General features: G+C 42.2%; 1 protein-coding gene across 1 annotated transcript in view; it reads left to right on the top strand.

The window, feature by feature from the left end:
- Nucleotides 1–13,454, top strand: part of LOC126997063 (chaoptin-like) — a 59,638-nt gene extending 46,184 nt beyond the window's left edge. The window contains exons 6-14 of the mRNA XM_050858104.1: nt 970–1,154; nt 1,709–3,736; nt 4,252–4,430; nt 5,550–5,733; nt 6,105–6,230; nt 7,904–8,014; nt 8,702–8,793; nt 9,315–9,458; nt 10,193–13,454. Of these exons, the coding sequence (XP_050714061.1) occupies nt 970–1,154; nt 1,709–3,736; nt 4,252–4,430; nt 5,550–5,733; nt 6,105–6,230; nt 7,904–8,014; nt 8,702–8,793; nt 9,315–9,458; nt 10,193–10,451 (3,308 nt within the window). The 3' untranslated portion in view covers nt 10,452–13,454. The remainder of the gene's footprint in view (nt 1–969; nt 1,155–1,708; nt 3,737–4,251; nt 4,431–5,549; nt 5,734–6,104; nt 6,231–7,903; nt 8,015–8,701; nt 8,794–9,314; nt 9,459–10,192) is intronic.
- Nucleotides 13,455–15,827: the final 2,373 nt, after the last annotated feature.

Raw genomic sequence — 15,827 nt, 5'->3', positions numbered from 1 at the left:
TAATCAACCAATCAGTCCAACTATACATTAAAATCGATTATACCTTACTTGAGAGGCGTCAGTCTTCATGTATGGGAGTATGAAAGTCACCTCGCGAACTAAATTGATGTTCTTTTGTTTTACTTCTTTTGATTTATAGGATTTCTGTATCTTTGAAGGGTGACTGGTTGCTTAATTGATTGATCTGTAGGAAGTGAATGGAAGTGCATGGGCGTATCAGAGTCATCTCTCGAACTAAATTGATGATCCTTTGTTTTATTTCATTTAATTTGTAGGATTTTAAAATTTGTATCTCTGTAGGTCGATGAATTGCTTAATCGATTGGTTTATATGAGCTGAACATTTGTGGGATTTATTTCATTTTTTGCCCCGTGGTTTGAACGCTAAATCTATTATCATTCCGTTTCTCTGTTATGTTTTCTTGGTTATTTTATTACACTCACTTTTGCCTGTACCTCTGCCTTTTCTTTGATTATCTCGTACACAAATATCTAACTGTAGTCTCTCGGCTTCAATAGAACGCTGTATGATGAAGAACTGATGATTGTGCAATATTCGTTCGTCTTCAGTCGCTTAGAAAATAAATTTGTCTGGAGCACAATTTCACTTCTCATACTCATTTCTCTTTCTCAGGTAACTTCATCTCATTTTTCTTTCTCAGGTAACTTCATCTCATTTTTCTTTCTTGGGTAACTTCATCTCATTTCTCTTTCTCAGGTAACTTCATCTCATTTCTCTTTCTCAGGTAACTTCATCTCATTTCTCTTTCTCAGGTAACTTCATCTCATTTCTCTTTCTCAGGTAACTTCATCTCATTTCTCTTTCTCAGGTAACTTCATCTCATTTCTCTTTCTCAGGTAACTTCATCTCATTTCTCTTTCTCAGGTAACTTCATCTCATTTCTCTTTCTCAGGTAACTTCATCTCATTTTTCTTTCTCAGGTAACTTCATCTAATTTCTCTTTCTCAGGTAACTTCATCTCAGACTTGACAGTAGAGGACTTCCAGGGCTATGAGAGCTCCCTGCAGACCCTCGTGCTTGCTGAGAACTCCCTCACAATGATCCCAGAGGGCATCTTCCGCACCCTGGACACCCTGCGCACGCTGAACCTCCGCGGGAACAACATCCTCATGATCAACTCTCAGGCCTTCAATGTGAGTGAACAGTTTGTCTCTGAGTGATTATGTTGTAGATAAAATTTTAAGGTGTATACTAATTTTAATTAAGAAACTAGTGATATATGGAAGATGAGGAGGAAAATATGAAAGACATGCAAATATTTAAATAAGGAAATAATATAATAGGACTGATGAAACGTCTTGTGGGCTCGTGAAAAAATGTATCTCATGTGAAGGTCAATTCCCCATTCTAAAAAGCAAGGATAAAGTAAAACTTAGGGCCCAAAATATAGCTGGCTGGCTTGAGTGATCATCCTTGACCTATTATCCTCCGTAACACATGGGAAGTGTGACACCCGGGTTACCACAGTTTACCTTCCCCAGTTTCCCCAGGTACCCATCCATCGATTGAAAGGGAGCATGAACAACCAAGCACAGAGGGATCATATCATGGTTAAAGGGTTTTGGTTTGCTTCAAGAGCTTTGATAGGCTATAGGGAACATAACTTGAGGGTGTTGAAGACACTCATGTTATATCTTTATTTTCTTCTGCATCTGTCAAACTGACCAACCTTTTTGTTCTTTTTCAGAAAGTTTCCACCCAACTGGCACACATCAATTTGGCCAACAACCTCCTGCGCAGTATTCCCTACAAGGCCATCTCTGAGGTCCCCAGCCTCCAGACTCTCAACCTTGGCAGAAACCGCATCTCCCTCACCTTTGATGTCCTCTTCACTGGCTCACTCTCCATGGACACTCTCATCTTGGACTTCAATCAGATTGAAACTCTACCGCCATACTCCTTCCAAAACTTTGGAACAGTGAACCGCACCTCACTGAGAGGCAACCCGCTGAACAACATTGATGACGATGCTTTCAAGGATGCCAAGATCAAGGAGCTGTACCTCCATGACTGTGACATTTGGAATATTGCTGACAATGCCTTCAGGGGCCTGGAGTCCACCCTGCAGACACTTGACCTCAGCTACAACAACCTCTCCTTCATTCCCGCTCAAGCCATTGACCGGCTGGAGGCACTCCGCTCACTCTCCATCAGTAACAATAAGCTAACTCTAGACCCCACCGAAGCCTTTAATGGCTTCCGCTACACCCTGCAGTACCTCAACCTGCTTGGTGACAACATGGGAACCATCCCCATGGAAAAACTCAAGGAGATGCGTAATGTGCGCACCCTGGGCCTCAGCACCCTCCCTGACTCCTCACTCTCTAAGAAGGATTTTGAGGGCTTTGGTCCTGCTGTGGAGAAGCTCTACCTTATGAAGAATGGCATCACTGGAGTCTCTGGGTATGCCTTTGAGCATGTCCCTGGAGTCAAGATCCTTGACCTCTCCAACAACAGGATTGGGTCCTTTGACAAGGAGGCCTTTGCCAACATTGGGGGTGGCCTGGAGGAGCTGCGGCTCAGCAATGGCCTGTCTATGAGCACCCTGCCACCTCAGCCCATGCAGTACCTCATCAACTTACGTCGACTTGACCTGAGCAATAATGCCCTCACCACCGTCAGTGGCGAGTGCTTCCGCTACATGCGCAACCTTCGTACCCTCAACCTGCAGGACAACAAGATTGGTGAGCTGACGCGCCAACACTTCCAGGGACAGCACCACCCCTACCTTGAGTCCATCCAACTTTCCTTCAACTCCATCCAGAAGATTGAGCCAACAACCTTCCATGACTACAAGAACCTCAAGTATCTCTACCTTGATGACAACCAAATCTCCAAGATTGAGCGCTCTGGCTTCTCCAACCTTGAACATCTGGAGCACCTGGACCTGGAGGGAAACAACATCCGCACGCTGGGCTACGAGGCATTCCAGAACATGCCCAAACTACGCTACCTCGACCTGTCCTTCAACGAGATGGAGAACCTCAACCTGGATGCCTTTGACCAGGTGGGAACCCTCTCCACCCTCACCATCGATGCCAGCCACAACCGCATTCCCTACCTCAAGATGAACGGCTCCATGTGGAACTCCTACGCCAGTATCAAGATGATCGACTTCAGCCACAATAACATCTCCTGGATCTCTCGGGATTACTTTGAGTCTGTCCGCTCCTCCATCGTCCACCTCTGGTTCCACCACAACAACCTCAGGAACATCAGTGCCAGTGTGTTCTCCAATTTCCCTCAGTTGCAGCTTCTGGACTTTTCTCACAACCGCATTCATGAGATCGACCACGAGGCTTTCAGAGACACACGGCGCCTTCACTACGTCAGCCTCCACCACAATAACCTGATGGACCTTCCTCCCAGTCTCTTTGAGAACCACAACCGTCTCCACTACTTTGATGCCTCCTTCAATGAGCTACGAAGTGTTCCGGACAGTTTCTTCAAAGACACGCCTCTAGAGATCTTCCGTGCCCACCACAACCGCTTCACCAAGTTCCCTGACTCCACCCTGGAGCGTTGTGCAGAAACGATTCGGGTGATTGATGTGGCATACAATGAGATCGAGTCCCTCACCGATGCCATGATGGGACGCTTTGATAACCTCGTGTCTCTTGATGTCTCCCACAACCACATCAAGACCATTGAGACTCGCTCCTTCCGTGGCACTTGGCACCTCCTGGTCCTGGACGTCTCACACAACCCAGTCAAGGTAAATTCTGTGCCTTTCTTAATTCATTCCTTTTGAAACCTGTTTTTGTTCTTTTTCATCATTTTAGTAAATATTTGCCTTCATTTTCTTTGACTTTGACTTCTTCCACAATCTAGGTCAAGTATATTCTCTCTCTTTTTCGTTTTTTCACCATTACATTTCTCTTTCTCTCTACATCTATTTCCACATTTTTTCAGTTTCCTTTCTCCTTGATCTTTACCTGCATTGGTGTCTATTTTACTCCTTTCCATAACTTTTGGGTATTACACCTTCTCTGTCCCACCTTTTTCCTTTCCTCAACCTTTTGATTTCATAACTATTTTTGACTCCTCATTTTGTTATCTGTATTACATTATGTGCCCCTGCTTTCCCACTACCTTTTAATTTCATGTCCTTTATATCTATGCCTATATACCTTAATCTTCACTCCCTCTTTTCATGTATTTTCTGCCTCCTCCTCCTCACTCTTTGCAATATACTACTCTGTTCACCCGCTCTACGTTCCTCCTCCACAGGACCTCCAGAGCTACACCTTCGATGGGCTGCAGGACTCCCTCATGAACCTGAGCGTGGCCAACACCTCCCTCAGCTCCGTGCCAGACTTTGACCTTCCCCGCCTCATGCACCTCAACGTATCCCACAACGTTATCTCCTTCCTGCCTTCCATCACCATGGCCAACCTCACCTCCATCAGGTAAAAGGCTGCTTTAGCTTTGTTCATTTCTGTTATTCTTGCTGTCTATTTATGTACTTAGGCATGTTTTGATCATAGATGCTATCAATCTTTGTAGGTCAAGAGGAGGTAAACCAGATTGTTATAGGCAGTGGCTGGTGTGTTCATTAATCTCTACCTATCTGTATCTAACTATATATGTGTGCTTGTCTATCTATTTGTATCTTTCTATCTCTGTGTCAGATTGTCTATCATGTATCTGGTTGTCTTCTCATGTGGCTATATATATTATGCTTTGACACCTTGCACATGTAGGTTTCAGCCAGGAATTCTCCACCATGGAATATCCATGTAGTACTTATAAAGTGTGGTGCCTCCCTCTTTCAATCATATATCAGATCATCTCCTTCCTTGAAGCCTTAACAGAAATTCCCTACGTATCATTATAGCCTTTCTTTAAGCTTTTTTGTAAAGTAGTGCACAGTAACTCCCCTTCTCACTCCTGCTTGTTTGTTTTTTCTTCTCTTTTTAAGAGAAAGTGAACAAATAAAAACTGCAGATGCACTTTCTTGCATCTTTAACTACTCATTACAGTCACCTGGATATTCCTCACCCATTCTCCATTAATGTATTACACTCTTCCCATTTCTTTCATCTTCCTACTTCCTCTCCTTTGAGCTGCTATCACCCATTTCATTCCTCTTTCTCTACATCATTTTATGATTCAAAGCTCCCTCCCCTTGCATCTGCCTGCCATCAGTTAGCCAATTTAAATAAATTGTTCCTTCCCTTTTAACTCACATTTTCAGTACATCTTGTTACCAGTGCCCTAACCCCTCAGCCATCCCCTGTCTCATTCACATGATAAGTAAACTTTTTCAAAACTAAATATTAAAGATTTGCCATGTGTTGCCTTTATTCATATAATCATGATGGAGGACAAACTGCATTGGATAAAACCATATTTTCATAAAACAACATGCTAGTTTAGCAGGCTATTGCCATTTATTTGTTTCTTAATGAACAGATATCCACCAGAAAGTAGTATACTTCATCTCCAAAAGGAACCTAGAAAAACATGTGAAGAAGGAAGACCAGTACCGTCAGTTCCTCCTGTTCATATCCTCCAACTTCTTGCAGGGTTCTGGACATCTCCTACAACGAGCTCCCAGTGCCCTCCAACAGCGCCTGGCAGATGCTTCCCCGCCTGAGGGAGCTGTACATGCAGAAGAACCCCATCCGCTCCCTCACCAATGACTCCTTCACTGGCCTGGAGCGACTTGAGGTCCTGGACATCCGTGACTTCCCCCTGCAAGGCTTTGAGGTGAGAGAGAGAGAGAGAGAGAGAGAGAGAGAGAGAGAGAGAGAGAGAGAGGGAGAGAGGGAGAGAGAGAGAGAGAGAGAGAGAGTGTACATATATCCTTAATGGGTATATGTATTGGATGAATAGATGAGTTATTAATTAAATATGTCCTAACAGATTGAGACCTCAATCCTTTAACTTCTTTCCAGAATAGCTTGTGTGTCAGATATTTTCCTGATGTCTTCCTTTCAAATTCCTCATTTGCTCCCCTTTTCTAGCTTTCTCCTTCCATGTCTATTTTTCTACCTTTCTCCTTCCTATTTTTCTTCCTCCCTCTTCTTTCCTACCTTCCTTGCACAGTGTTCCTTATCCTCTTCTCTCCATTACCTCAGGCCGGGTGTCTCGCCTCCATGCCCTCACTGCGTCGCCTCTACATGACAACTCACCCCAACATCGCCAAGTTCAACCTCGCCAAGGCACTACAGAACGTGCCTTCACTGCAGGAACTGAACCTTGAGGTCAGTGCCTCTCACTTGCACAGCACTTCTTTTCTTTTTATCTTTTATCCTCAAACTGAATGTAATAAGAACATATTTTGTTATTGAGTCCATGTGTGTGTGTATGTATTTACCTATTTACCTATTTGTAGTCTACCGGGCCCAAGCTAAGCTCTAATAGTCCCATCTCCATATCTACATTCATCCAGCCTTTCCTTCATTTGATGGACACTGTTCACCTCCACCACCTCTTCCTGTCGTGCCCGGAAATTCGGGGCACTAAATGATGTTAAAAGAAAAGTCAACTAATGGGGAATCTGGGGATAAATCAAGGGGGACTCACCCTGGGGGTAGAGTTGCTGCCACCACCCAGAGATCTACCGATAAACTATGTCACCGGTGGCTCACTGGGAACCTTAAAGTATATGTATATAAAAAGAATAAGGACTTGATTAGGGGTTAAAGTGACCCAGAGCGAGACTCTGATCCCTTGGACAGGGGGTAACATGGTGAGCGGGGAAAACTCGGGGCGGTAAAAGGATACTTTAACTACACAGCCGTCCAGACAAGACTCATGACGGGGAGAAAAGATAAGAAATAAAGGCCTATAAATATGGGTTGGTACATTTATTCATGTGATACTTAGTTTAGGAGGTATATATAGTCATAACTGATGACACGGTTTACAGTTAACAGCTAATTGAAGGCACGATTTTTCCGAAACTGACAGAAGTGGGCGAAGTGGATACACGAATGAGTTCTAGTTTCCCCTATCACAGTGGTAGTCAGAACATGGTTGAGACTTCTCTGCAAAAAACCTTACCCTTGCACGGGTGTACATCTATTGCAAAACCAGGTACATAAGACATAGGAAAAACTCAGGGGAGGGGAAACCTTACACTCTGGGGAGGCCCGGAACACGGCGAGAAAAATTTCCGTCAAAACGACAAATATACAGCCCCTTATTTTACTAACACTTCTCACTCTAGAGAAAGACCACAGGTTAATGGTAATACGCCTATATACCCACAAAGTACTTTCCGTAATAGGGGATAAGAAGGAAATTTGGGGGCTCGACTCCCCATTCCTACCCCCCCGCCAGGCTCCAAGAACGCTGACGGGGGTTTCCTTCCTACAACCCTTATCACGGAAAAAAGAGGAGTATTGAGATTAACAACTAAAAGAACACATCGGGAAAGAGTCATGGGTTCATGTAGGTGTATGGGTTGTGTGTGTGGGTGTGGGTGTGGCAGAGAGTTGGCCGCCAGACCTGTGGGCACAACAGCTGGGTGAGTGGGAGAGTGATCTTATTTCATTTACTGGGATCAGAAATGCACTTACACGATAATTGAGACACACATTGGCTAAAGGGGAGACGGTAATTAACACTGGGGAGCACCTAGGGGGAAAAATGGGGGGGGAGGAGGGAGAGTCACGTATGTACCTGTGGGCACAACAGCTGGGTGAGCGGGCGAGTGGTGCCCAGGAAAACCCACCCCGAGTACTCGCCTGCGGTGAGGGCAGCGTCCCGTGAGCGGGAAAAAAGGTGGAGCCAAGTAGCTGATTATGATCTAATCTGAATAGAAGCTGGTCAGATTAGTTACACAAGACCATCCTCCTCTGAATCCAAATGAGTGTGTGTGTGTGTGTGTGTGTGTGTGTGTTTCTTGTCTTCAAATGTTCTGGTGTTGCAGGTTGATGGAACACTTGGCAAGGAGCTCCTGAAGCACAAGTTGCCGTACCGCCTCACTAACATCACACTCATGGGCCCACGCATGCGTCAAATCAGCCCTCAGGCCCTCCAGGTTGGTTTACTCCTCATTACATTCTTTGTTTCCTATTATGTCAGTTTTCTTATGTGTACTGGATATGGAGAAGGTAAATAGTTTCAGTAAGGGTTACTTGAACAGTACAGTTTTACAAAAGCAGATTGTCTTACTAGAAAATCAGAGAAAATTTAATAAAGCCTACCGTACTAGCAAAAAATTAAAGAGGAAGGTTGTAGGTGACCAGGGACTTCAGCAATTTGTGGAGATCCTTTTTCTACTTTAGGAGTGTAAAATATTTAAGATCAGTATTCATTCCTGTCTAATGTTGTGGGGGTCGAGTCCCCCCGCCCCCTTGAAGCTAATCCTATTTTTCCTTTGAAACAAAAGTGTGCAAGTCAAAAAAATTACCCTCCCCTGAAAATGACTGTGTATTAACCCTTAGATGGCGGCAGTATTTGAAGAGCAGTTCCCCCAAAATTAATCATCTATATACCGTCACTGCCAACCCTAGGAACGTAGACTAAATATAGTTACGCCACATAAGAGATGTTTTAACTATCATCTATACATATGTAATTCCTACCACAATCTGGAAGTGCTGTTATATTTCTGCCATACAAAACTGATTGACTGAATTTTGGGTTGTCTGTATATAGTTCCACCACCGTCTAAGGGTTAACTATGCAGAGTGAGTACAGTACTGTCTTCCCCTTTACCCGGCAGGAGCTGCGAGCCAGAGAACTTCAGCTGACCTTTTACCACACCAGAATGGAGGAGGTGCCGCGTGATGTCTTCAAGAACCTTGGCCGTGTTAAGTGAGTCCTGTACCTCCTTACTGTCAGTGGTCTCAGTTATATTTGTGACTTTTGAACTTTGTGATTATTTTGACTTGATATTATTATGTTTTGATTCTCTAAAATGTTTAACCACGTAGAAGTTCAGAAATTTTCCTTATTCATGTCCTCTTCTTCATTTCTTTGATCACTTCTTCTTCCTCTCCTCCTGCTGCTGTTTGGTTATTCTTATTCTTTATTGATTCACTGTTTCTGTTGAGCCTTCTCCACCTCCCTCTTTTAAATACCATGCCTCCTATAATTCATTTCTCCTCAGGTCAGTAACCACACAGTCCTTCAATCTCTGTTTTGGTTGCCCTCTTCTTTTTTTTTCTTATTTTTCCTTCTCCCTAATTTTTTTCATTTTTTTTCTTTCTTTTTCTTCTAGTTCTTGCTTTTGTTCTTCTCTTGTTCTTGTTCATATTCTTCTTCATATTCATTTGCTAACCACTATATGAACTATGCGTCAACCCACACAACACTTTCTCTTCTCCCCACCACAGATATGTGTCGGTGGCTGCCGTCAACAACAGCATGAAGAAGCTTGGTGAGCCCTCCACCACTGGCTACCCTGGCACTCCCAACTCTGTCTTCCTTACTGACCTGCGCATGCATAACAATGACTGGAGCTGTGACTGTGGCATTGGGTAAGTTTTCACACAATTTAAGTTGATAAATCATTCTTTTCACCATGTGTTGAGTTTGAACAACTGCATTCACTTACATCTTTATTACCTTTCTTATTGTATAATTTCCCACTCTGACCTCAATGTTTGCTTCCCATAAGTGGTATGATAATCTAACTTTTTTTTCCCACTCAAACATTTGTAAAGCACACTCATGTCGTTCTTTTCCTTCTTCCAACGTTAGATTTTTTGTGTTTATTGTTTGATGAAAGAATGTGGTAATGGCAAAAGAGAAGTGCTTCCTGTTAACACAGATTGTCACTGGTCTGTGTTTCATGCTCTGACAGGCACCTCTGCCATTTGTTTCATGGTTGGCACATGTTACTTTTTGATCATGCAGTATTTATCAGTCAATAACCTGGTTTGGAAATTGGCAACAGGGTAGGCTACTGTCACAGCTGCTTACCTATTGCCAGCATTGCCACAGAATTCATTAAGAAGTGTTTGAACAGTTGACAATGCAACCTTTCTAAATTACACTCAATGATTAGTTTTCCTCTGAAATATTCATAAAGAGAAAACACAAGGAATAAAGCACATTTTTAGTTATATATGTATAGAAAATGTTTTCATCCTCAATGGGACTAAACAGCTTTTAAAGAGGAAGATTATGATGAGATGAAAGTCAAGGAGGAAGGAGAGAGGAGAGGAAGAAACAGCATGCTCTTGGCCTCACATTACTGTTGCTTCTCAAGGTGGATTGAGCCATGGCTGAAGAAGTGGCGCCAGTCCGTCTGTGTGGACCGAGGGCACATAGAGGAGTACCTGCGCTGCCAGGACACAGTGCAACGCCTGCGGGAGACACCCTGCAGCAACAAGAAGAAGTCCATCATGGAGGCTCTCAAGACAGACTTAGAATGTAGCTCTACTGCTGCTTCTTCCCCTGTGGCCCCTTCCTGTCCCCTCCTTGCCACGCTCCTACTCTCCCTCCTCTTCCTCCTCAGGGCACCCTAACTACTGTGTGGGTCAGTGACACAGGGACAGACCTGCTTTGGCCTGTCGTCCAGAGGATTTTGTAATGTAGAATATGTAGATGTTGAGTCCTTCTGTACCATTCATGGAATCAGGACACCCACAGGACATGGGTTGGGTTAGTGCCTGAAGAACATTGCAGATGCTCTCTCTCCCCCAGACTATGAGGAACACGATTACACACATGAAAGAAAATTGAAAAAATATCTTGTCAGGAAAGCTGGCAAGTCAAAAAAGTGTTGCTGCTGAAAACCTGTCGAGAAAAAGATCAGCTCACATTACACCCACAAGAAGCTAATAGTGTGACTTTTATCTTCCAGTAACAAAGACCTAACTCCCTGACACTCTCACAGAACAACAATGGTTAGCCAGGCATTCAAGAAGCAACAGCCTCATCTGGATGGCAAAGTCTCTCATCTTTTATTATATAACATAACAACAGACCATATTCAGGTGACCCCTTACATTCATGGAACTCACATTCACGAATTTGCAGTCAGATTTTCCATAGAAGAAAAAGTTTTTTTCAGTAGTAAATTCACAGCTGCCACCCAAGCAAACTTGTGAAGTCAATTGTGGTGTTGGTTGTTCCCGGTGCAACAGCAAGCTTAATTTTTTCACCAGCCGCTCCCTGCCACCCTTGTCCCAGCCCCCAACACTTCTTGCAAACGCCCCTATCTTACTTTCAGTCCTTGTCACATTGCCACCATAACATCATCTCCTGCAATCCTAACTCTTTTACATATTTTCAGCGCTCTCCTATTTGCCAAAGTAACCGAGTGATATTAACATGCTGTATCATGCCAAAAAGGTAATAAGTGCAATTTCTGTGTCTTTAGAGTGTGTCAATTATTCACTGAAAATCAACAGATGTAGAAGTCAGTGTCCCTTAACCCCCATGAATGTGGGGAGCCACCTATTTAAAGGTTCCAGTTACACTTATGAATAAATGCAGAAATACTTACTATCCCCCACCTGCTGATAGATGTCACAAGCAGAGAAGTGCTGCCATGCTTGGCACTCTAATCTTCTCCCCATCATAGGTGTGAGAAGCGGTGGAGAAGATGAGCAGCAAGGAGTGAAGCTCCTCCACTGGTTATGAAGAGGAAAAATGAATAATTTCAGATTCATCTTTTCTATCTGGGGAAGGAGCAGCCTTGATGTGTGTTCTGAGTGAGCAAGAAAATTGTTTGAACTGTGTATGCTTTGGGTTTCCTCCTCCTTCTCCTCCTTGATCCTTGTTTCTCCTATGACCTACTTTATTTCTCTATCTGAGGTCAGCCATAGTCACCTTTCCATTCCTCTAATACTTCTAATAGTTCCTGTACTTCCTGCTTTACCCCTGAGATTGCATTGTTATCAAAATCCTGTGTGGGTTTCTGACTTATATGATGCTGTATAATTTCCCTCCTCTCTCTTAACTTAATTCTCTTCAACTACTACTACTACTACTGCTGCAGCTCCTTCTCTTGCTATTGCTGCTACTTCTACTGTTGCTGCTATTACTACTACTACAACTACTTAAATTAAATATAGTTAGTTGATGAAGATAAGATATTTTCCTGCCATACTATTTTGTATTTAACTATTATAGTGTGTATGATGGCAGTTGGCCCTGGTCGTGATATACATGCATATATATATATATATAGCATATTTATTTTTCAGTTTCTCAAATGGATTTGAACCTCTCACTACCTTACCTTACCTTTTGTAAATACCTTTTTTAAAAGTCGTCGTTGTTCTGGTCATGACATGTAGGAGCTCGATCCTTTCATGGGAAGAAGAATTATAAGTTGTAAAATGAAAGGGCATTCAGCTGCAGATCCTTCCCTCGTCTGTATTGTGTGTTGGTGTGTCAAAGAGGCAGTGGCTGAGTCTTCCTGAGTCATTTCATAGAAAAAGTTCCCACCCTCTGAAAAAACACTTCCCCATCAAACTGAAGATGACAACAGGAGAGATATCCATACCTTCATCTCCAAATGTCTCTCTCCATTCCACACCTCAAGGAGAAATGTATGTTCTTCACTCCTGTCTGTTTCCTCAGAAAAAAAAATCAAGATCTTAACAGAAGAGATCTTCATACTTTCTTTTCCAAATGCCTCCTCCTTTCCATTTCACGCCTGAAGGAGGTATATTTATCTCCTTTACTTGTCTCATCCTTCTTAATAAAGATCTCATGTCTTTCCCTTGTTGAACTAAATACTTCACTCTTTCTATTTCATGCCTGAATTCGGAGATATGAATGCTTCCTTTACTTCTGTCATGTCTTTCCCTTGTTGAACTGAACCCAAAAATGTCTGTTGTTGCTCCCTCTGTATAGCAAAAATGTTTAGGGTTTATATAAGCTGTTGTCAGGATGTTATGTAAGGAGTGATTAATGATTGTATTTTATTGGTCTTAAGTCTAGGCATTCCATAGGTATTTATATATTATTGTCCAGCACGGTTATTGCAGGTATGTGTGTGTCCCAGGAGATAGGCTGGGTTTTGTAATGCCAAGGTGCACTCCACCTCTCTGTATGCCTCTTTCTCCCCTGGCCAACAGTGGCCTACACTAAACAGATTTTATTTTCCTTGTGCAACAGTTTATTTGCATGTTCTATTTATCTTCCAGTTCTTTCCTGCAGGGTACTGTCACCTCCCACACAACAACACATCTCCCAGAATAGCTCTTTACCTCCCCCATCCCATTGAGTAATAATAATTTAATTTACCCGTAAGTAACAATTTCTTTCTCTCAGGGTATGATTTTCCAAAGAAAAGGCTTATTACCCTCACTATAGCTCTTTCCCTCTCCCTTAGTAAGATTTTGTCCCTCCATGCAGCAATACTTTTTCTCCTCCCAGGGTAATGCTTTCTCCCCAGGGCAACTCACTCCCAGGGTAACAACACCTTTTGGCATTTGATGATACCTGAGACATTTTATTGTTAGTAATCTTTTTACTTCATTCACTGTGTGTATAGAAATAAAAAGATGACTATATTGGAGCTTTGTTTCATTGTGTATTGTCATGGTTGGTGCCATTTCTAGCTTCAAGTTTAAAGACAAATATGGATGATGGGGCAGCTCCAGCCAACTGCAGCCATTTGTGGTTGAGGTTGCTCAGGCTGATGAGCATATAATGCAAGTGACTATGAATTTCACTCTGGGCTTCATGTCTCTTGCCGAGATGTGTAAAACCCATCATGCATGCCCTGGGTCATTGTGGTGGGTGAGTGATCTTGAGGTGGGCTTATTTGTCATAGTGTTGTGTTGTAAGGTCATGGCAGACTGAATTAGCTAGCCATACAGTAATCACTTGTCAAATTCTCTAAAGTAGACAACAAGCGACTCTCGGCTAGATGCCACGCGTCAGGGGCGGTATACACAAACGTTCTTAGCATCGCTAAGTGCACTTAACGGCAAAGAATCGTTAAGTTTTCTACTTAAAATGGCGCCGGGCCGCTTAGCGCTGGAGCTGGAGCACTTAGCGGGCGGAAAATTTAAGGCGGGGAAGGGGCCATAGCACCGTTAAAAATGTATAAGTATTGCAAAATGGTGGATTACAGCGGGGAGGAAGGCATCACACCTCTAATATATCTGCCTCGTCAAGATTGGAGGCGTTTAAGGATTTGAAACTCATCCTGAAATATCTGTGGACTGTGCTGACTGTGCTGAGATGAGTGGCTCGGCAGGCGGACCTTGAAACACCAACATATGGCCACCACGACAAAAGTGGGTAATGCACAGGTAAAAATGGTGCAACTTCAGACGGATTGATTTGATAACAGACAGATAGATCAGCGATGGCTGGTGACTCCCGCTCTGGTGACCGCCCACACCATGTCACACAGGTCACACAAGGACTTGTGGGAAGCTGGCGCGAAGCCCCCCGTGTGGCTCGGGGTGTGGTGGCTGGCGTTATGCCCCCACCCATCGCCTGGTCTGGCATCCAGTGTCTATTATCATCACTCAGGTCAGGTCTCAGGGCACGGTCATGGCACTGGCACGTGTATCTTACCTGTGATCACACACAGCAGCCACAGACTCCAGGTAAGGAACGAACACAGAGCCCCAATTTTACTTCTCGCCAGATATCCTTTAGAGAAGATAGATAGACCTATAAACTCTTTTAACCTAACACACACTGTTAATTCAGGACTGACTTCAACAAACGTTTCTCACCCACCTTACCACCAAACCCAAAATACCTATTTGGGTCACTAGTGTCTGTTATTTCATTTTTTTATTTATAATAAACCAGAACGAGGCCATAAACCCTAATCATATATATTTATCCTTGAAAGTAAATTTATCATTGATAGTTATTATTTTCAAAAATTTATTTTATTTAAGATAGCCAGTTTAAACTAAATTAACATTTAAGAAAAAAATTGTATTTTTAACGTAAAAATGTCAAAGTGTCTAACAAAATAAAATTCTTTTGCTTATTTTAGTAATGTAACCAAATCAATTTGACGTGTCGGTAGCTCTTAAAAGAATCCCTGGTGTTAAATTCATGTATTATACCCATGCTAGCTAGCATTCTAGTATTGTTTTTTTTTTTTTTTTGTTTTTTTTTTTCACATTTTTTCATATTTAGTTCACAGTATATTATGGCTTTTGTTATTGCAGCTTTCTTTCTTATGAAGATATGTCAAGTTATCTTATGATTATTCCTAGCATAAATAATAAATCTTAAAGTCAATCAATAATGCTATTACAATTTGAGTAAAAAAAAAATTGCAAATTGGTCCATGTTTCAAGTTTGACTTCTGGACAAGTATAGATATAGATATTAAGCATATTAAAATGGAATTTAAATATTTGCCCTGTTCTTGATTATGATGACATCTTATTGCACAATCAACAGAACACATGGACCACCCTCCCAGATCATTCCCTCTAAATAATATTGTTTACATATTATTGTTTAATCATTTAGTTTTTTCATCCATTTCATATCCATCATCCAATATAATGCACAGTATGAATACTTATAATATAGAAAAAGTATAAGAAATCAAAATATTGAGAAAATGCCAATTGCACTGTGCAGTAAATAACTCATGCAATGTATGTATGTACCTTACAGTATTATTAATTTATTGTATTCTATCACTTTTCTGTCATTTCAATGTCTTTATTTCGCTTAATCTATTCTTATTTTTCTATTCTATTTTTTCTGTGTCACATTCCTGTGTCAGCTCAGTACTTTTTATTTTCTTGGCTTGTTTTTTGTGCTGTTTGATTAATCTTCCTAACAAATCACTGGACACATCTTAATAAATAAATAATACAATTTCAGATGCAGTCAGTCCAACACATGTTTCATCATAGTCCAGCTTAACCTGGTAGCCAGCAACAGAGTCATAG

The sequence above is a fragment of the Eriocheir sinensis genome, chromosome 11, assembly GCF_024679095.1.
Source record: "Eriocheir sinensis breed Jianghai 21 chromosome 11, ASM2467909v1, whole genome shotgun sequence".
In the NCBI taxonomy this organism is placed as follows: Eukaryota; Metazoa; Arthropoda; class Malacostraca; order Decapoda; family Varunidae; genus Eriocheir; species Eriocheir sinensis.
The sequence above is the reverse complement of the archived record's forward strand: the minus strand, read 5'-3'. Positions and strand labels throughout refer to the sequence as shown.